The sequence below is a fragment of the Poeciliopsis prolifica genome, unplaced genomic scaffold, assembly GCF_027474105.1.
Source record: "Poeciliopsis prolifica strain line A6 unplaced genomic scaffold, Auburn_PproV2 SCAFFOLD008, whole genome shotgun sequence".
NCBI lineage: Eukaryota > Metazoa > Chordata > Actinopteri > Cyprinodontiformes > Poeciliidae > Poeciliopsis > Poeciliopsis prolifica.
In genome coordinates, this window is record NW_026562383.1 from 6905388 (window position 1) to 6926502 (window position 21115).

A 21115-nucleotide genomic window follows, 5' to 3' on the forward strand; every position below is an offset into this window, starting at 1 on the left:
TGCTCCACAAACACTTTCAACACAAACAACCCAAAGGCCTCATAAAAATCCTGATAAAATCCATGATTTAGAAAGGAGAAATCAATAAAACAGACTGAATATTTTATTATGATTGCGTGACGTTTTGACGTCCACCAGAGGGACAAAGCAGGAACTTCAACACGGCGTTACAAACCACAGAAAGCCCTCAGGGGGGGAAACGTTCACGCCTCACGCATTTGGTTACTGACACTGTGACACTGAACCCATTCAACTTCACGTTCGGGTCAATTCCAATACCTGACCAGCAGAGCGGGTTGTTTTCCCCTGATCCACTCATATATATATATATATATATATATATATATATATATATACAAAACAGCAATTAAAGTCAAATTAAAACCTCTAGGAAAACGGACACACAAATGTTTTTTTTTGTTTTATGTTAACCCAAATCATCAGGGATAAAATCATCCTAAGGTTCAACACCTCGATAAAATAAATCGTCACTCGGCAACAATGCATGAACTGATCCATTTCAACAGGTTTTTGTTTGCAGCTGAGTAAAGTCAGATTAATAGTGAAACAATATTTTTGGTTTTGTAGTGAACAATTCTAACGGAGGCAAAAATGAAATGACAAAAAAAAAAATAAGTGAGACAACGTAGCAGTCTGTACTCACGACAGGATGATTTACATTTTTTTTCATGTTTAGTTTTTTTTTTTTTGGCAGTGTTAAAGTATAAAGTTTAAAAATGATTTTAAAGCTTAAAAATGAACCTAAAGACAAATTTTGAAACATCTCTGAATGAACCCAGATCTAGCGTGCTTATCCAAGCCTTAAGCTCCTCTACAGCTAGAAAGGAAAGAAAGAGAAAGAAAGAAGGAAAGAAAGAAAGACAGATAGAGAACGAAAGAGAGAAAGAAGGAAAGAACAAAAGAAAGAAAGAGAAGAAGAAAGAAAGGAAGAAACTGAAGATCTCTGCAAAAATCAGAAAAACTAAACGATAGACAGAGATGGGGGGGCAAAACTGCCAGGAAAAGCAGCGGAGAAAATCCGAGCCGAGATCTGAGGTCCCTGAGAAAAACGATCCGGGTTTGTTTGCTGGAGATTTCCCTGAACCGACGGGATTAAAAGCGCGCTGCGACCTGCGGCAGGGCTGATGCGATCGACCCCTGACCCCCCAAGGATGCAGAACGGTGAAGAGGACCAAGTGGGAAAACCCTCGTTTCACTGGAGCACATTTAAGTCAGGCTCTCTCTATGGAAGCCCAAATGTGCCACAATTTACAAGCTTGATAAATCATTAAATAATAGCATGTCCTTTAAATTTGAAATCATCTATAGAAATAACTTACTGAATGTAAATCCAACATGCCGTTTGTAACAATATTTACAAAAAGGACGTAATATTTAATTATTTCTGGTTGCAAACTTAAACATTATGACTTTAAGGGCAGTTGGGGGGCAACCAGTGCTTTTCACGATATAATCTGACATGTTGTGAAGATGAACCAATGAAATGGTACATTAGCGTTATATCAGACTGGAACAATGAACTAGAGAAATATCATAACTTTAACATCAATTTCACATTTAAATATGCATTTTTTTCATTTTATTTGTGTTTTACACATTTAAATAATTAGGAGCGTATGTTTTGTTTTATGAAATGCAACTCATTATCCCGGACCTTCAATTATAAAACAAAATAAAAATTATTTAAAGATTTATTTATTTACTGTATTAAATTGTGGCCCTGGGCGTTCAAAGCAGGTCGAATAAAAAAATCAGTGTCTTGTTAAAGAAAATACGAAATTACAAAATGCCCAAATCTCAACAGGACGAAATAAAACTAGTAAAAATGTTTTGTGTCGACTAAAATGCATATCTTTTTGTTTTACATTGTTAAGGCAGTGTTTTACCTTAGAGATCTTTCTGTAAATTTGCCCCCAGAGAGAAATCAATTAATTGCAGTTACAATCATGAAATTAAATGGGTTTTATCACTTTAAAAATGCCATTAAAAAAAACATTAAAGTGCACCTCACCTTAAAAGAGCAAAGAAAATATTTTAATGCCCTTTTAAAAACCTACAACTAGATCTCCAGGATGCTTTTTTTTTTTTTTTTAGACAAACCTCAGGTTGAACTGTCGCTTCAGATGTTTGGATGAGTATTTTGATAAACCCAAATCTGTTTGAAATATTTACAATTTACAACAACAACAAAAAAATCCTGTGTAATGATTCTTTCCTCTTCAGTTGTGCCGCACATTCCTAATATGTTCATATGAAAACAAATTCTGCTCAGTCCAACATGTGAGGTGAAACTGATCCTCAATGCCATCTTACTTATATAAAGAAATCCCACAATTGCATTAAAAGATCTGCTCAGCTGCCTGTTAGCTTAAAACATGGAGGGCATATCTAAGCTTTAAAGGCGTCTTGCAGCACTGATTTCATCTGGATTGGATTTAAAAGGAAAAAAAAAAAATCCATAACCCACTTTCTGTTCTGAAATGGCAGAGAGACGATGATGAGCTTTTGATTCAGAGAAACAACTTAAGAAAAAATATGTTTTTTCCTCCCTCCTCCAGTATACAGAAACACAGACCCAGCTCACTCTGACACTTTAGTTGCCTCAAAGTTAACAGCCAACTTCCTGTGCTTCCTCTTGGAGGCGGAGCTAGGGGCGTGGCCTGCAGGGGCCGCGCTCTGTCTGGGAGGCGCGTGCTGGACCGCGGACTTCGTGGAGACGCCGTCGGCCGGGCCGGGGCTGGACGAGGAGGGGTCGCTGTTGGCCTGCTGTGTGTGTGGCTGGTGTGGTTTGCTGCCCTGTGATTGGTTCTGATGTTGGGACTGAGCAGAGCTCTGGGCTTTCAGGGATTGGTTCTTGGCAACAGTTTGGGCGGCGCTGTAAAACTCTCTGGTTTCCTGGTTCTTCTTGTTGGCCGATGCTCGTTTTTTAGTCACCTGTAACGGAGGGAATGAACAGAGGATGAGGTTTACATTTGAGACAACACAGAAACACTGAAGCTTTTCCTCCAGCTCACCTGTAAGGGGACGAACTGGTTGTGTGAGCCAATGTGTAGAGGGTTGGGAGACGGCGTGTGGACGGCGCCGGGGAAGGTTCCGGCTGCTGCGTAGAACGGCTGGGTGGGGTGGTGGTGGGGAGGCAGGGTCATTCCCCACAGGGGGGAGGGGCCGAAGCCCTGAGAGGGCAGCAGCAAACCGCCTGGACAAAAACTACATTTCTCACTTACGTCTTAAAGGGTTTTTCTTTTTTTAATTGAGATTTTAAATGGCAGACCCACACAATGTTAGAAAGCATTAGATGAACATAAATCTCTGCATATTTTTTCACTTCACAGCTAAAGGCTATTTTGGGCAACATTAAAAATGCAAACAGATGAATTAATTCTCCTTACGAATGATAAAATAGACATATCATTGCTAAAATGCAATACCAGCATTCATTTAGTGCGCAAAGCATAAATATGCAGCAAAAAAATACTTCAGCTTTATTATGTGAAGAGCTCAATGCTTTCTGCTCGACTCAGCATCTATACGGTGTATGGCTGATCTGCTGATCACTTGTATGGATTAACCGGTTAATAATCGGATAGAAAAAGGTGCTTAAAAGGAGATTTGCGTTTGTAGAATCAGGAAAAGTTAAAACAATGCCATTCGTTTCTGGGTGAAACGTTTTGCAGACAAATTATTCTTTTTTTTTATCTTAAATGCAAAATGTATATTTTTTGTACTGTTCTGGCTTTTTGATGCTTTGAGGTGCTGTTCTTCCCGAGAACGGCCTTCTTATGAGATTATGTCGATAATCGGTTAATCCGATTAATTGTTTAAGCCCTAAAAAAAAAACATACAAAACTTAAATAAAGTTTTATGACTATGGATGAAATGGGATTTCTAAATCATACTGACCAGAAAGAAAGCGTAAGAGTTCCCTCAATTCCTGTGGGCTGATTTTTTTTTTATGTTTGTTTGTTTTGTTTTTTAAAACTTTTTTCCAGATAAAAAAAAAAATTGTGGCAAAGCAACAACTGGATATGAGTAATTCTTTCTTCAAAATAATTGCTAAACTTAGCCAAGTTTGCCCAAATGTGGCTGTGAGGATTTTCCCCTTATATCAGAATCTCTCACTTTTAAACACATAAGTATCGAGGCTTCCTGCCTCGCACTCTAACATGCAGAGCAACGCACTGACCTTGCTGGCTGAAGACTGGTGACATGGCTCCCATTGGCAGCGGCTGCATCTGAGCTATCCCCGGATATAGATGAGGAGGGAGGGGGAACCCGGAGCCCAGAGAGTTCTACACGTAAACATGAAGTCAGACATATTGGATGGTAAGAGTATTAAAACCTTCCGTTGAAACGCTAAAGTCTGAGATCTTCTTTGGTGAATTGTGAAGCATTTACCAGTCTTTGGAGGGCAAAGAAGGCAGCTTTCTCCTTGGCTTCGTTTTCTGACTGACACTGAGGTCCGTGAATCATTAACCCGTTGGACAGCTTCACCTGACACACTACCGGACCCTTTGAGGGACAAATCGTGAAGCACAACAAGTTAGATCCCAAAGTGAAACGAGTGCCGGATCTGAGGTGGGGAGCTGTGAAACGGTGTTTACCTGTCGGTTGCGAATAAAGCTGAAGTCAGGAGGGGCCATGCCCACGCCCACGCAGAAACAAGCCAGCTCCGACACCTTCCCACCCAGGGCAGCGTGAGCAGAGGCAGCCGGCGCTGGAGAGGCCAGCGTGACCGATTCCCCAGGAGGGTTGTTTATTTTTGCAGCTGGAGGGAAGAAGCGCACGGTGAGAAACATGTCAACGCGGATTCCCCACTGCGCTGCCGTGGAGACGTGCAGCTACGTACCCAGCTTCTTGCTCGATCGCTTTCTGTTCTGCTGCTGGCCAGCAGGGGGCGCACTGTCTATCGACTCCTGGGATGTTGGGCTTCCTTTTCCGGCGCCATCAATCTTCAGCATCTCCTTCAGAACCAGGGTTCCTTTCTACAAAACCCCACCCAAAAAACAAAAAACCCTCATTCAGCCTCAGGCTTTTTAGTACACTGCAAAAACAAAATCGTAAATATTTTTTGTCTAGTTTCTCATGCAAACATCTTAGCAAACTTGAAATAAGACAAAACTAAATTACAAACAACTTTTTGGCAAGATACAGAAGCTTGTTTTAAGTAACTAATTCCTTAATAATAATGAAAACATGCCAGTTCCACTGGCAGATCAATTTATAACAAAACATTTTCCCCATGTTCTAAGTTAATGTCTGCCAATAGAAGATGCACTTTTTCTTTAATTTTAAGGAATTATTTAATTCAAAAAAGCCTCTATGCCTTGCTGAAAAGTTACTTTAAATTAGTTTGTCTTACTTGAAGTAAAATAGGATGTTTGCACTGGAAACTAGACTAAAATTAGTAGGTATGATTTTGTGTTTTTGCAGTGTCTGACTATCTTTTTCATGAGGTTATGCCATCATAACCTTCTGTACATACCATGGCGAAGGACTGGGGGGACAACGGACCATCTGACTGGTTGCTGGGTTCCTCCAGAGGGGCAGGAGGCGGTGGCGTTTGCTGGTTACCCTGGGAAATCTTTAGGTTTGCAATAAGATCCTCAAACTCAGTGGTGCCCTGTCGGAGCCAAACAGAAGGAGAGCTGTGGTTAAGCAGAACGGATCGTTTTGTTTGTTAAATATAATGGAAAACAAAGATGTCAGTGGAAGTTTGTGTTTGCTTGAACCTTAGTAGCTGTGTTCTTTGGAGGGAAAAAGGAGTTGAGGTCTTCATTTTTCTTTAATAGTCTGATGCCACCGACGGGAGCCTGCAAAAATAAACAACGGAGTGTGTTTCCATCTTACAGAGAGTGTGTGTCAAATTTGGGGACTTTGTATGTAGTACTAAAACTCCTGAACAGAACAGTTGTGTGCTTAAATATAATTTTATTCATCAAATCATAGCATTTTTATCTGTATACTGGCAAATTAAATTATTGCAAAAAGATGTTCAATATTACACTCATCAAATTAGCTATTTAGTAATATTTTAAGTTTAACGGGTAGTTTTATAAAAACAGCCCTGATTAGGTGGATAGTTCTCACTGCGGTTCATTCGAGCTCAAAGCCTTAAGAACTCGACAGACTAATAATGACTTCATTGCTCTGTTCTTAAATATTAAATTGGGGTTTGATGTGTTGCCGTAATCTTTCAGTCAATTAAAATGTGTTTTTTCTCTATTATTCCAACATTCTGGAATTTACCTGAAAGTACATCATGAAATCAAGTCAAAAAGACTAAATTCTTTTCATTAAAAAAGACCATTTTTCATTTTCCATTGTATGGATGCCATAAAAATTCTTTATAATCAGCAGGTAATTTTGCTAATTGCTCATTATGAATAAAAAGATAACTTTCTCACAGTTTGTTAAATTACAGTGAAGTAAAATGATAGCAAAAGTCTTAAGGAAGTTTTGCTTCTCCCTGAAGCATCTGTGTTAACTCACAGCTTTACTGGAACGCTGATTCTTTCCTTGTTGTAAAGCTGCTCCCTAAAAATCACAAAAGTTTAAATTAACCACCACTAAGACTAACAACCTGATCATCTATTCCAACAAAATCAAAAACAAAACAAAGACACTAACATCATTGTGCCAGTGAGCTGGAGGTTGGCTGGGAGGGCCGTTCTTCTGGAGCAATTGCCACACGTTGTTGTACTCCTCTTTAGACTGGATGGAGACACAAACACAAGGCGTTACGCTGTTTTAATCAAGCTGACGTACGCGACGCAACATGTGGTACTTACCTTAGCTTGTTGTTTCTGATTGGGACCTTTAGATGGGGTTTTGTTACCCTGAGACGCCACGGCGTTCTTGTTGTGCTGCAGACGAGGATGTGCAGCAGTTAAAAATGGAGAATTACTTCATCTCGCATGATGTCTGCAGTTGTTCCCTCTCTCACCTGTGTGGGCACAAAGGGTGAGCGGGGCGAGTGATTCAGGCCCGCCAGGCGCTGCATGCTGAAGTTGGCGCTGGTGGATGGCTGCGGTTTGACGATGGCGGTGAGTTTGTGGGAGCCGTGGTCCAGCCGGGTGCCGTGGGACAAGTTGATGAGAGCGCAGGGAGGGAGGCGGTAACCGCGGGGGGAGGTACACCTGAGCAGAGAGACAGGACGCGTTTAGGTCGCATCTGACCAGAGCAGCGCCTGCCTGCACAAGCCTGCTGGGAAACTGCAAACACGCCTGGCTGTAAGTTTAAATGATGTTTGATGAGACGCTCAAAACTCCACATTCTGTTTTGAACGCCTCCACGTCTTTAATCCTGAACACGGTGCTTCGATTCTTGGTCTTCATGATGTTTCCTCACCAATTTCACTGGAAAATTAAACTAAACTAGGTGCAGGTGTACCACAGAGTATTAGGGCCACATTAAGAAAATAATTTAAAAAAATGATGAGAATCAAGTTATAACATTACAACTTGTTTTTATTCTCATGATATTTCAACTTTTTTCTTTTAATTTCATTTTGTACAATTTTTTCCAAGTATCACTACTATTTGTAGAGTTGGACTGAATTTACTCATTATTAATAGACTTCATGAATTTGTGATCCCTTATAGCTGGTTTTCTCCTGTCTTTCATCTCTGCTGAGAAAAAATTTAGAGGCCTGAACCAACTTGTTCTTTTCTTAGTTTTACAAAGATCTTTTGAAACTAAACACCCCACAAAACCTAAAAGCAAAGCAACTCACCTGATGTTAAGACCTCCAGCAAATTCCTCATCAAACAGGACCTCATAGAGAACCTCAGCCTCGCGGTCCGCTGAAGACAAAATGATTGATGTTCTTGAAGTAATATCTTTTATTTTCCTCTATATATAGATTGCATGTAAAGTTGAGTGTTTCTACCTCCTTTAATGCCAATGATCGTCCCTCTGTGTCCCAGCGGGACGGTGAAGCTCTCCCTGATGTTGACGACTCTGTCAAACAGCCGGTACTCGGCCTCGGGGTCTGGGACCACGCCCTGCTGCTGCTCCAGGGGCTACACACAAGCAGCGTCGCATTTTATTCACCGCATAACAACCGGCGACACAACAAACTAGCAAGAAGCATCACTGACCCGAAACAGGAGATGAGGCTTGACCGTCACGCGGACTTTCTTGGTGCTCTTCTTCACCTGAGGGAGGAGCAGTTACCGTGAGACGGATACAGCGAGAACAAAGACGACGCTTTGTGATTAGAAAGAGCAAGTCATAGGATGAGACGCTCACCTTGGTCTTTTCCACGGCTTCCTCGATCTTCTCCACAATGGCAGAGTCCAGAACCTGGAGGTCGCATGACGTCCTGCTGGTGGAGCTGACTGGATGACTTTTCAACCAGGAGGTGATTTCAGCCACCTTCTCCGCCCTGTAAAAAGAAGGCAAATAATGAAAACCCTGATACAGGAAGGAGTTAGGAAAGAAATGTTATTCATGGCGTGCATCAAATGTTGAAAAGGAAAACACCTTGGGGAAAACAGATATTTCTACAATGGAATCTCTACTCTTCCTGCTGCAAAATAAAGACAAGAGACCAATGTACATACATCCCCAACAAAGAGACATCTAAGCCCTAGAATGAAAAGTTTGAATCAATCTTGTTCAATGTAAGTTTTTAGCAACCAGTGGAAATTCTGGTAAATTTCTCCAATAGAATTCCATTATCTCTCTGTGGAGGCATCAGTCATTTGGACTTCAGAAACAGTTTGGTCACTATGCGGTTGTGGGTTTTGTTTTGGCAGCAGGACATAAGAAAAACAAACCACACGCAATAACTCAGGTGATTTAGTACCGGTACAAGTAAGAAAACAAATACTTGAGTCTACAATGTTGTTAAGCTTTGGGGAAAAATTGAAAGAAGTTGTATCCTTTCCATTCCGACGCAACTTTATTGTAAAAACTTGAATCTGGATGAGAAACTTGGCTGCGTGCAACAGTTTCTGTTCCATAACTTTAAACAAAAAATATATAAAATATATTAACGGCAAGTGGAGGATCAACGTATTGATTTTTATTCACGTCTTTTATTTTCGACTGAAATTCTTTGCGTTACTGATTTTTCACACATCGTGAGAAATCTAATCTAACGTTCATTACGATGCATTGATCCAAATATCTAGCATGGAGCTTAATTTAGCTCCTGGCTTCTCACGACAAAGAAGGGGGAAGTTCGACTCTCTAAATGTCTCGTTTGTTAGGTCTGAATGTTTTCTTTGTCCTCACCCGTTCTGATCCTCTCCCGGCCAGATGTCGTCTTCGTAGAACACGTCGTCGTGACTGTTTCTGGACACTGCATCAAAAACTTCAGAAAATCTATGAAAATACAAAATAAATGAATAAATAAAAATGTTGAAATTAAGAATGGATATCTGTTCGCTTTTCGACACAATTAACTTGCTAATTTTGAAGAACTTTCACAACCAGATAAATTTGACATGAAAACATACTTTCTCCAGCATGACTGCACGGAATGGCGCCGGCCAATAAGTGGGGCCAAGCTAAATGCGCCATACAGTCAAAACTTGCAGCCAGGAGCTTGACAAAAGAAAACTTAGCAGCATATTTAGCATAGCAAGAAAAGATTGTACCTGTCCAGGTATTCAGCAAGCAGCTCCTCCACAGCAGCAGAGTAGAGCCACTCTTTCTCCGTTCTCTTGGTGTACCCAGGAACCTCCTCGTTCTTCTTGTTGAACTTCAAGTTAAGCCCGACGTTAGCTCTCTGCTCCCCGCATGGACTGGACACAGTGAAGACGTATAAAGTATGCTTAGCACAAGAACAAAGACCCGCATTTGAAGCAAACCAACAAGAATTCAGACACAAACTTCTTCTTGGAGCCTCGGCCGATGAAGATGCTTCCTGAGAAGCGGGAGACGAGGTAGCCGCTGACGCCGAGGCGGGAAGCCAGGACGTAGCCTGGGCAGTACTTGACCGAGTATTTCTGGAAAAATCCACATAAACAAATGAGGACGAACGCTCGTTCCATGATTTAAAGCGACGTGTCTTCACAGGGTCTTACATGCTGATTCTGGATCAAGTGTTCCAGCTGCGGCTCATGAGGCACACTGAAAACCACTCGTATCCGACCGTCTTTGATGACATCTTGGGAGTCTTGAACCTGAAAGAGAAGTTTAAAGAGCAGCTGGTGTTGATTCGACTAATGCTACCCAACTAGCATCATTAAAGTGAGACTTAGAGATTAGAGAGATTGTGATTTAAATAAGCTGAACTTCAGTTTACAACAAAAATCTAAAGTAATGGGGGAAAAAAAAATTAGTAATCAGATTTTACGGTTTGTTTTTATAGGCTATTAGCTTTTATTTTCTTCCTTTTTTGTGGGCCAAGTACAGAAGCAGAACTTGGGGCAGATCAATGATCCGATTCCTTAAAGGTTGATGACTCACCTCTCCCATGGCACCATAGTAAGGGCTTCCCACCATGAAGACTGTCGTTGACGGAGGAAAAAGTTCATCCAAACTCTTAAAGCAGGTCAGAGATGAGTAAAAGGCCTTGATGTCCTGAGAATAAGGGGAAAGCTGAAGTTATTTACAAGCTACATTAATTTGACACCCATGCCCTATTAAATAAAGAGCAACCCTAAGCAAACCCTAAATGATTGCTACCAAGGGCAAAAAGTCCTGAAAAGGATATCTCTACTTCTTATATGCAGAAAATATATTTGTGGGGAGTTTAAGATGCGACGCCTTGCAGCATCGTCCGTTGAACAAACTTTGGTCTGAACTAAATTCCTGCACAAGTAGGATAAAAATATTTAAGTCGTGCTTTTGACTACAACTCCTCCCTCAGCTCTGACTGGCGCGTTATTTCACAGTGTTTGCATGCAGGTACCTTAACCACAGTCTGGTAGGCGAATGGGAGAACCTGCTTGGCCCACTGTTTTTCCAGCTCCACCACTCCACTGGCTTTAGGGACATACTTCCTTCCTGTCAGCATCTGACCGTACAAAAGCACGGTTGTCTCGTTCACTGCGATGCCTTTCCTCTTGAAGAAGCTGGGAGAAAACAAACACAATAAACTTTAATCTAAGACAGACAAAATGAATCAAAAAGAATTGTTCTGCTGTATTGGTAAGCATGAATTACTGTTCAGTGATTCCCTGGACATCCTTCACCCAGTCCTTCTGCTCTTTGTCAGACAGATAAGTTACTTTAGTGGGTGGAGGACTGGACGGCCTGTCATACACTTGTTGGACTCCAGGAGGCTCCTCTATAGCAAATCTGAAAGATGGGTTGCAAAGTTTTGGTTGCTTTAACTGATTTGGACTTCACCAAAAGATAAATGAGGAGTGCAAATGAGGAGGGGAAGGCATCTAAAAATGCATTTTCAGAATGTCAATATTCTCACTTGGTTTCGCCATCCGACACCGCAATAACACGAGCTTCCTCTAGATGGGGCCAGTTGACAAACACGGGCTTCCCCAAAAGGTCTGCAGCAACATGATCACATATCTACAGATATAGAGAAGGAAAAAAAAGAGTGGTTGGATATGAAAACAAAGATTGTTGCACAGTTCTCTAACACAGAGGATTTCAGTTCTTAGTAGTGACCAGTTCTGGATTTTTTGGACACCAAAACAAATGCTCACCGTTTCCCCATCCTGACTAGGAAGGATGTCCAGAATCATGTTTTCTCCTCTGCTGCTCTGCTGGAACACGACCACTCCGCTCTTCTTCTTATAAAACTACAGGCAGTGAACAAGAAAATATCAGGAAAGCGAAAGAAAAAGGATTCAAAACCTGGATCAAACAAACTAGCAGAGTTTAATATTTCTTTCAAAGCTGAGTGAAACTGAAACAAACCCATCTTTATGGACCTCAGATAAATGCCAAATTTGAGCTGGAGTAACTCTAGATTGTGCTAAACGTCAACAGGCTCTCCCACCTTGTGCTTGATGTGGTGCAGAGTGGGGAAACCACAGAAGTATAAAGTCGAGCGGTCAACGCGCTTGCTGACGTGGTCTGATGGCACATGCCAGGCATCCATGGGGATCTGGACTTCCCTGGAACAGCCGAAGAAACTCCATAAGTCACAGAGTAGACATTTTCTGAACACCCTCAAAAGGTGTTCAGCTGTAGCTTTTTCAGAAACTGCAAGGATGAAATGTGTAAATGTACCTGACATGACAATGGACGATGTTTGGGAAGAGCTGCGGCAGGGAGGAGGCGTATGTGAAGTCAATGTCTGGGTCGTAGGAGTACAAGCCGCACTCCGAGTGCCGGTTCCTGGCCTTCTCTTCCTTCGTCAGTTTGGAACTGAAAGGCTCCATAGCTGCTAAAAGGCACGTCTTTTTCACAAACAGACAGACAAGTTAATAAGTTTGTTTGACTGATGGCATCATGTTCAGTGTGTGTGTGTGTGTGTATACCTCGTCTATGAACGGAATGAGCACCACAGCTTCCCACTCCTGCTGCTTTCCATTGAGGTCAGTTTTGAAGTCAAGAGGATAGTATTCGATAATGGGAGAGTTTGGACTGGTCATCAAGTCCTAAAAAATAATTAAGAAGAACAGATTAACATCTGAATTTCTTGTCTTACTGTTTCATACTTTCCTTTGCCCATTTTTATACTATAATAACAAAAAAACACTAGAACTGAAAGCAGCTATCAACAAGCCCTTCCCAGCAAAATATTAGGCATTTCCTACAGAGTGCAGACTTCAAACATTCATCTACAATACAGATGTTCAAAACAACATCTGTATTGTGGATGAATTCACTTAGAAAACATTTCAAAAATTAAAAATACATTTAAACGTTAATAATTGCTGAACCTGTAAATCCATCAAATGGGAGACATTTTCAAAGGACATAAAAACCTCTATAAATCCACAATAATTTTAGTTCAGTTCTCTCCATTACTGTGTGACATATGTTAAAATAATCTGTGTGAAACTGTAATAAATGAACAAGTAAATAAACAAACAAAGCAAATAAAATGTTTTGTTCGGATATTTTTTCATGTACGATCCAATGGGCTAATTATTTGGAACACAGACCATCCCGAAGAAAAAAAAAAAAGTCTGAGCCGTCTCTAAGTGAAATGTCAAACTTTCCCGCAAGAAGTTTAATTTATAGACTTCATGAGAAAGTTTTGTGTTTCAGCTGTGACGAAAATGAGGACAAGGATTTCTCTGTGATTCATCGCCACACGCTGACAGGAGCATTTCTGGTGGAATATGCACCAGACCTGGGGGAGAATATGATGTAATATCCTGTTCTCTTGTTTCAGTATATACCAAGGCTGCATTATTTTGGGTCCAATGTTATTTCAAAGCACTTGAACTTTAAAGTGAAAAACCTCAAAAGGAAAACTTATGTCAGGGAGCTTTTTCTTTCTATAAGGACTATTGCATGAGGCATTTCATGGGTGTGGTGTTCTGTAAGTTTTGGGGGAAATGTTTGTGTCTGAACAGCTGACTTCTTAATTATAGCATACCCATCTGCATCCAATTCAGAAAGCTGCGTTGTAAATATTAAAATTATATTCTAAATATGATTATAGTCTCGCTTCAGTTTTATTAATGTTTCCCTGAGTGAACTCTGTGAAAATCTTTGTGTTTCTCCTTTCCCCATAACCAATCAGTTGGTGGAAAAGGCAAAGAAGTGCAGTTCCTTTATACGCCCACACGGTGCGCTTCTGAGCATGTTGACAGACTTTGTGTTGGTGTTTGAGTAGTTACCCTGTAGCTCTCTGGGAGCAGCTCCTTGCTGGCAGCAGGCAGGACAGCAAGCAGCTGCTGGAAAGGCATGAAGGGTTTCCCGAGGTCAAAGGTCAGCTTCAACTCTGATATGTTTCGGATGTCAGACAAAAACGGGGCATAGTGGAAAGGATAGTACCTGCAGAGGTGCACACATGTTATTTAAAGCTTGATTTCAAAATGAAAGAGAGATCTGTTGTTTCCAAAAGGTGACAGAATGTCAATGAAACTCAAACTCAGATTAGAAATACCAAAAAGCAAGTAGTTGCTGTGGCAACCCTTGCTATATGGGAGGCGCACTCACCAGCTCCATGACTGAACACCGTGGTAGTAGTAGTGAAGAATCCACTGGATGCCTTCCACATAGCATTTGGCTTGCTTGGCGAGAAATTCACTGCAAATAAGTGGAATCAAAACGTAGCTCTACGTTAGCAAAAGGTGAAAACTGGTGAAGTGATAAGTTATTGATGATGGGTTTGTTCCCTGAGCTTGGTTCATTCAGTTCTGTGCCAGTCACAGATGGCATGCTGCGCTAGTTTAAGGTAGTACGCAGCCGATGTTAAGATTTTTCCATGTTCAGGTGGGCAAAAATAATCTGAACAAAGAGGAACTGCTGACAATCACTGATGTTCATGGTGTCACCGAACTGTCTTTGGTTAAATAGCGTCTCGTCTTTTATTTTGTCAATAAGAGGAAACACAAAACTGTGTTTCCTGCCACACAGCAAACTGTTGTATTTGGGTTTTATTATCCATCTATTCCACAAATTGTAAAAAAGCACAATGATGAAGATGGCTTTCAATTCAGAATTAGTTTAAGCTACTTTTTTTAGTACAACTCAAATTTAAGACTCTTTAAGACCATTATTGAAAGAATATAAGACCTGCGAACAACATATTAATCACAGGCCTAAATTCAGGACGTCTTCAATAAATAAATTGAAGACGTTTTAAGGCCTTAGGTTTGTTTACATAAATTTAAGACTTATTAAGGATGTACGGACACCCTGATAGATCTGATTGATGTGACACAAAGCTTTAAAAGTCTAAAACAGCTTGATATATTCAAAATAATTCTTTAATGCCATTTAGCCTCTAAACCAAACTTAACTAAAACCCTTGAGTAGGAATGTCTCATTCACAAACAAATGGAACAAAGTTCAATTTGTATGTTAATGTCATGAGAAACAAACAAACAAAAATTAATTAATAAAATTCTATACTTTTGCATCGAACCCCAGCTTCATAGTTTCCAGAAGAATCTGTTTTAACCGGTTGCACAACCTTTCCTCCAAAACATGAGTGTCAGTCATGTGACTGGATACAGTTATCAAATGCTGTCACCTCTGATACATATTTTCACTCTGCTCAACCCTTGGGCACTTTGTGCTGCTGCGCCAGCATAAAAAAAATAACAACAGTAGGTGTGTTTGGAGACACCTACACAAGACAAACCGCTCTGTAATTTAGCTCCAACCAACAAGCTCCTGAAGGTAAATAAACTGAAAGCTAAAATCAGGCAGAAACCATTTGAATCCATTGTCACACTACTTTTAGAAGTATGAAAAATACCTATCATGTATCAGAACAAGTATGTTTCCAAAAAGAAAAATCGTGCTTGCCAACTATTAAATGGTGAATTATTTGAATGACACTCACTCAGAGACCACATCCACGCCCATCTTGGTCATATAGTATGTCCGTTTGTATTGTCTGAACTCTGTTTCAAACATCTCATCTTCCTCTTCCTCCTCCTCAACATCATCTGCCATGTCTTTTTTTTCTTGTTCAGCCACTTTTTCCGGTGAGGTCAAGGTGGTGAGATGAATAGAAGTGTCCTTTAATGTATTAGAAACAACAATTTGGAGTGAATATTAAAAGAAACATTTTCAAAAATTACCCAAGCTAAGAATCAAACATGGCCGTTTCTTTAAAATGCTGCTTTCCTACCTCTGTCTTTCTCCCAGCTCGGATCACCGCTTCCTGCTCGGCTGCCAGACCGGCCGACTCGTTCAGATATTTGTTGCCGACTTTACTCTCGAACCACTTCAAGTCAACAAACACTTCGCTAAAGTGTTCCCGGTCAAACTAGAAGTATACAGAGGAGTGATGGGGGGAAAAAAAACTTTTACTCCAGATTCCTTAACATTTTCATGAATAAAAAGGGAAAAAAGGACATGGAAAGAAAGGGAGGAATAATAAAACGAAGGAAGGACGGAAGGAAGGAAAAATTAAGAAATAATTGAGGGGGGAAGGAAAGAAGAAAGAAGGGGAAGAAGGTAGGACAAAGCAAGGATGGAATGAAAACATGATGGAAGGACGTTTAGAAAGACACATGAGCGACAAAGTAAAGGCACAAAAAATCGAAAGGTCTGAGAGAGGAAGGAAGGACATAAGAAGGGTAGGACGTAAGGAAGGAAGGAGACAAAAAAATCAAGATACGAGGAAGAAAAAAAAAATGTATTAAAGGAAACTTTTTGATGACTGCTTACCTCAGAAAGTTTCTCCAGGTATTTCTCAAAATTTCTGAGGTTTAAATAGCCATTCTCATTCAGGTAGCCTGCAATTATGAATAGATTTCTGTTTTAATCAATGAACAGATAAAGAAAGCATATTACTACGTTCTGAGGTCGGTGTGAACAGAACAAACAGAAATGAAAGCTACACACATGTGAAGGGCAATATCAACAACCGGACAGACTCTGGCACATGCAATCAAACATGTATGATGTAATATAATTATCTGAGTGCATGTGTTTGTGTGTTAGTGCCTCACCCCCCAGGCCGGGTAGTACACTGACGTAAGTTTTGTACAGCAACGGCAAAGCATCATGATTAATGTGAAGATGAGGGAGGTGAGGGATGAAATCATTTCCTACGAGGAACCCCATTAATATCCAGTCGTCTATTATTCGCTCCAGATCATAATCAGAACCCATATGACGCTGAAAAACAGTCACAGACACAAGAGCACAGATTACAACAAGTATAGATGACTTGACCAGATTCCGCTCTATGCATCACCGTTTGTAGCCTTGGAACATTTTTCACACTTAAATCATCTCTCAATTGTTTTCTAAATGTTTTTTCCCCTTCAAATAAAAATCAAGTCAAATGTGTCAAAGCATAATCACATGTTAAAATGGCCCAGTCAATGTCAAGATTAGAAAGTCACTGTCCATCCAACCTGACTGAACAAGAGCTATTTTCCAATGGAAAAATAAACAAAATAAATTCCTACATGAAGAAATAAATATATTTGGAAACTAATTATCCATCTCCTTTCTACTTTGTGTTAATATATCACATGGAATTAAAAAAAAACATTATTTGTGGTTGTAACAGAACAGAAAAAATAAATAACTTTAATTAGAGTCATTTAGTTTAACTCTAAATAAATGTTTCTTCTGTTACTGAAGGGACATAAGCTATGCTTGCATTGCATTTGGGGTTAACCTCAGAATGTCACTTTTCATGTAGATGTACCATTTGGATAGCTTTGTGTTTAAGTGTGTCGCACCTTTAGCTCTGAGAACTCATAGTCGATGTACTCCCTCATCAGAGACAGATGCAGCAGGTGAAAAGTTGTCTCCTCTGGAGCCGTTATTCTGGAAGAGAAGAAACAAGCTGGGCTTAAAACACTCGATCAAAACAGCCCAAAAGAACAGAAAGGAGAGAGAGAAAGAGAGAGAGAGAGAAAAAGAACCTTTTCTGGGATTTTTTTCCTCCAAAGCGGACTTCCTCTCTGAGCAGGGAGAAATTATGCTCATGACTGGTTAAGCCCAACATGATCTACAAAGAAAACAATAAAGAACAAGGTGAGCTTCAAAAGAGTTTGAGAAGCAATGTACATCCTCGCTTTTACACCAACTCAAAGCGTACCAGGTCAGCATCCAGGCCATACAGGCAGTGTCGGGTGTTGGGATCATGATTCGGTTTGGCGTTCTCAGAACGGATAAACTCCATGATCTTATGTTCTCCTTCACCCGGTGTCTAGAAAAAAAAAACAGAAACCTCGACGTCAAGCCATTGCTAAGCCTCACATTTAAGGCTTAGCCAACACATACCTCATGACCCGACAAGAAGACTTTGACGTTTTGCCACAGTTTGTCTGTAGACACCTTGTTGTGGACAAAGTACTTGAGCTGTTCCTGTAGTCTCGCCATGAAATCAGTTCCTGGAAAAAGTTTAGAAGAAAAACTGTGTGAAAATTTGTTCATCCATGAGAGATTGGCAAGAATCACACAAGACAAAAGTCTTTAAACAAGTCAAAATTAAGACGAGTCAGAAAATGACTTGTTTTTTTAAATAAGTAATGTTTACAGTGAGGAGAGCTTTAGGCCAACCCTACCAGGAGTGATACAGTTGGAGTCGAAGCGAGCTTCTGTTGGAAGAACCTCTCCTTTGTCCAGCGCTTTTTTAATCTTCTCCTCTGCTTCTTTGGCGGACCTGGATGCAAAAAAAGAGGGAGTGGTCAGACTAACAATAACAGGTTGAGTCCCTGCTTGAATTTAGATGGATGTTATCTTTTAAGTACAAGCAGTACTCAAAAGTATAAACTTTTAAGTACAAGCAGTACTTAAAAGTACTGCTTGCAGTACTTAAAAGTACTTAAAAGTACTGCTATAAAGTATAAACTTTTAAGTACAGTACTTTTAAGTACTTAAAAGTACTGCTTGTACTTAGTAAATAGTAATTGTTCTATTTAGGCTGCTGTAGTTCATTTTTAATCTTATTCAGGTGAGGTGAACTGAGAATAATCTATGTTTGTATCAAAATAAAAAATATAAACAAAACAAAAAAAGAAGAAAAACTACAAAAATATGCAGATTACATGCATTGACCTCGTCCATTTCTACCTGAATCTGCGTCCTCTTTGCTGATTCATCTTTGCCCTTGGTGCCACACCGTCCACAGCCATGAAGAAGACCTTGCGTGGCTTGATGATCCGAAACAGTACCTCCAGGTAATGGAAAATGTCTGCAAAGATCTTCTCCTCAGATATGCGAAAATGGACATCTTCATCATTCGGGTGAGAGCACTGGTGGATGATGCCATTCATGTCCAGATAAAGGTTGTCGAACTCTGGAATCTGCAGGTAGAACGAAAATATTAAGTCAGTAGCTCATGGACTTTTAAAAACAAAGTAAGTTGTATAAATATGTATTTTATCGTAGATGTCTTTAAAAGGAGAAATTATATATGTTTGGAATTGGTACTGTAGTTGTTTTTTTTTCCAAGTTGATCAAAAATGTCTAGGAGTTTCCAAGCAGTAATCTATAACATCCTATTTCCAATTGGATGTGAATTTAATCCTAACCCAAAAAGTCGCTCTGGGCAAAGACTCCTGTCTTGCAATTGAAGTAAAACTGAAGTAAACTTGCTCATAGCTACAGTAGCAATTCAAAGAAAGATAATTGAAGACCCAAAGTTATTCCATTTAATTAAAGGACGTGAATTTGGGGAATGCCAATCAATTTAAAATGGGGAGTTTAAAAGTGTAATACCCTGTTAGTGTGCGTTAGTTTTCAGACTGTGTCCACTTTCTAACTATTTAATTTCTTTTACAGTAGATGTTTTTTCTTCAAGGATCACCAGACAAATAATCATCCATAACAATCATCAAGATTGGCGGGAAATTTTTTAAATTATAAAATAAAGCTATCAAGGTTTTTCTTTTTTTTTTTTTACTTGGAGAAGAATATCTGATGCAATAAGAACAACACTGATGAAACGACAGTAAGAAAACTGAAATACTCCGCTGAGTCACAGATGTGGAGCCATTTAAGGAGCCCCACTTTACCACGAAAGTGGGGACCTTTACTAAAACAAGCTGTTTACACAAATGCAGCACAGCGCAGCATTTCACTAAAAACGAAAGTTATTATTATGCTCTGCCCTTTGCCACAACTTCATGTTACCCGCTGCTATCGCGATACTACGGTCAGACACGGCAAACGACTATCTGAGTTGTTGTTTGGAATTGTCTTGCTCAACAATCATCCGAATTACAATTTTTAAAACGTCAACTTTAATATTAAAGCAAACCGTGCGAGGAAATCACCAAACCAGCTCACAATTAGTGAAGGAATGTGGCAAATGACCTTGTGTCTGTAATGTGTTTAGATAGTGCGTAAACTATGGGTTCTTTGGAGAAATGAGAGCCGTTTAGTGATAAAGAAAACACAGAGGAGCAACGTGGATTAAAAAGTTTCGGGCCTCTGCAAACAGCTAAAAGCTTCCCTACCTTGTGTTCTTTGACAACTTCACTGAGACAAGGATAGCGTTCAGAAATCCAGCGGTAAAATTTCGGCACCCCCATCTCTACTAGCAGACTTTGAGCTTTTGTATGAGCACGGCAAACAGTCGAAACTGGAAACGAGCCGTTTAGGCACGAACCCGACCAAACAGAGTGAAGGTTTGATAAAGAGTCAGTAAAACTCGCTGTTTTGTTTCCAACGGCCGCTAACTAGCTTGTTGTCCGTAGTCCGACAGCCAAACTGTTCCGACTGTGCTCGGGAAACGAAGGTTCCGGGATCATTGGTCCTCACCTCAATTGCAGAGAAATTAAAATACAGCTAAAAAAAAAGTATTGTAAAAACTTTGCAATTACAATCACACTTTAGATTTATTTCACTAAACAAATTCAGAAATTTAGTTAAAGAAAACATTCTCAAAATAATTTTAAAATAAATACCATCTGTCAAAGTGAAAGCATGTTTTTTTTGGATCACTGTCTCATTTAAAATTAGGTCAAATAAAAGATGAAGTTAATCATTGCATCAATATTCACTCCTTTTAAAGTGAGTGACTTAAGTTAACAGAATCTCCCAAGACAAGTAAATTTAGGTAAGTAAATGTAATCAGATAGATTGCTATCTGATTACACTTACTTGCCTATATAGATTTTAGATAGAAAGCTGTGATCAAATAAATCTTTTCAAAAAGGACAACTGAAGAAAAAGTTAAAATCTAATTCTCTGTTCATTTTCAAGCTACTTTCCAAGTTATGTGTGAAATTGGCTTAGGGAAACATCCAGCAGCAGGCACAAAAGAAATTTCTTCCCAGCAGGTAACGAAAGCCCTGATCTCTGTGTGAAATGCCAAGGAGTACAGATAGAGGTGAAACTATTTTGGGGGTATTGCGTGGAGATCCTCAATTGGGTCATTATAGGTCTAATATCTCAGCAGACCCTCCTTGCAATTACAAAAGTTAATGTTTGAATTAGAGAACTACATCAGTCCATTCAGAAGCCACACATTAACTCTCTTGTGTTTTCCTCACTATTATCACAGGAATCTTAAAAAATCTTTCTGAAAACCCGGTGTGTACTTCAGGTGTTTAGCCTACTGCTCTCCCTT

General features: G+C 39.9%; 1 protein-coding gene across 1 annotated transcript; it reads right to left on the reverse strand.

Annotated features, from left to right (window-relative positions):
- Positions 1–342: 342 nt before the first annotated feature.
- xrn1 (5'-3' exoribonuclease 1) lies at positions 343–20240 on the reverse strand. Its single transcript, XM_055033380.1, has 41 exons — positions 20001–20240; positions 18613–18845; positions 18105–18202; positions 17821–17930; positions 17636–17746; positions 17460–17545; positions 17274–17361; positions 16530–16698; positions 16246–16313; positions 15704–15841; positions 15413–15591; positions 14059–14148; positions 13737–13893; positions 12423–12542; positions 12172–12341; positions 11939–12056; positions 11643–11738; positions 11402–11505; positions 11140–11274; positions 10886–11048; positions 10441–10554; positions 10056–10154; positions 9862–9977; positions 9627–9773; positions 9262–9351; positions 8272–8407; positions 8121–8177; positions 7910–8042; positions 7754–7823; positions 6965–7157; positions 6810–6884; positions 6649–6732; positions 6511–6555; positions 5751–5831; positions 5504–5641; positions 4868–5003; positions 4623–4786; positions 4417–4530; positions 4205–4310; positions 3036–3217; positions 343–2955 (listed from the first exon to the last, which is right to left on the reverse strand). Exons 1-41 carry the CDS (start codon positions 20073–20075, stop codon positions 2602–2604), a joined length of 5142 nt encoding a protein of 1713 aa, XP_054889355.1. The 5' UTR covers positions 20076–20240; the 3' UTR covers positions 343–2601.
- Between the last annotated feature and the right edge of the window lie 875 nt (positions 20241–21115).

Bases quoted from the DNA above. Each gene is read 5' to 3' on its own strand.
- xrn1 (XM_055033380.1), bottom strand. From the start codon at position 20,075: ATGGGGGTGCCGAAATTTTACCGCTGGATTTCTGAACGCTATCCTTGT. The intron at 12,342-12,422 runs GTATACACACAC...TTTGTGAAAAAG, and splicing joins TCATTCCGTTCATAGACGAG to ACGTGCCTTTTAGCAGCTAT. The intron at 9,774-9,861 runs GTTTGTGTCTGA...CACTGTGTCCAG, and splicing joins GGCCGAGGCTCCAAGAAGAA to TCCATGCGGGGAGCAGAGAG.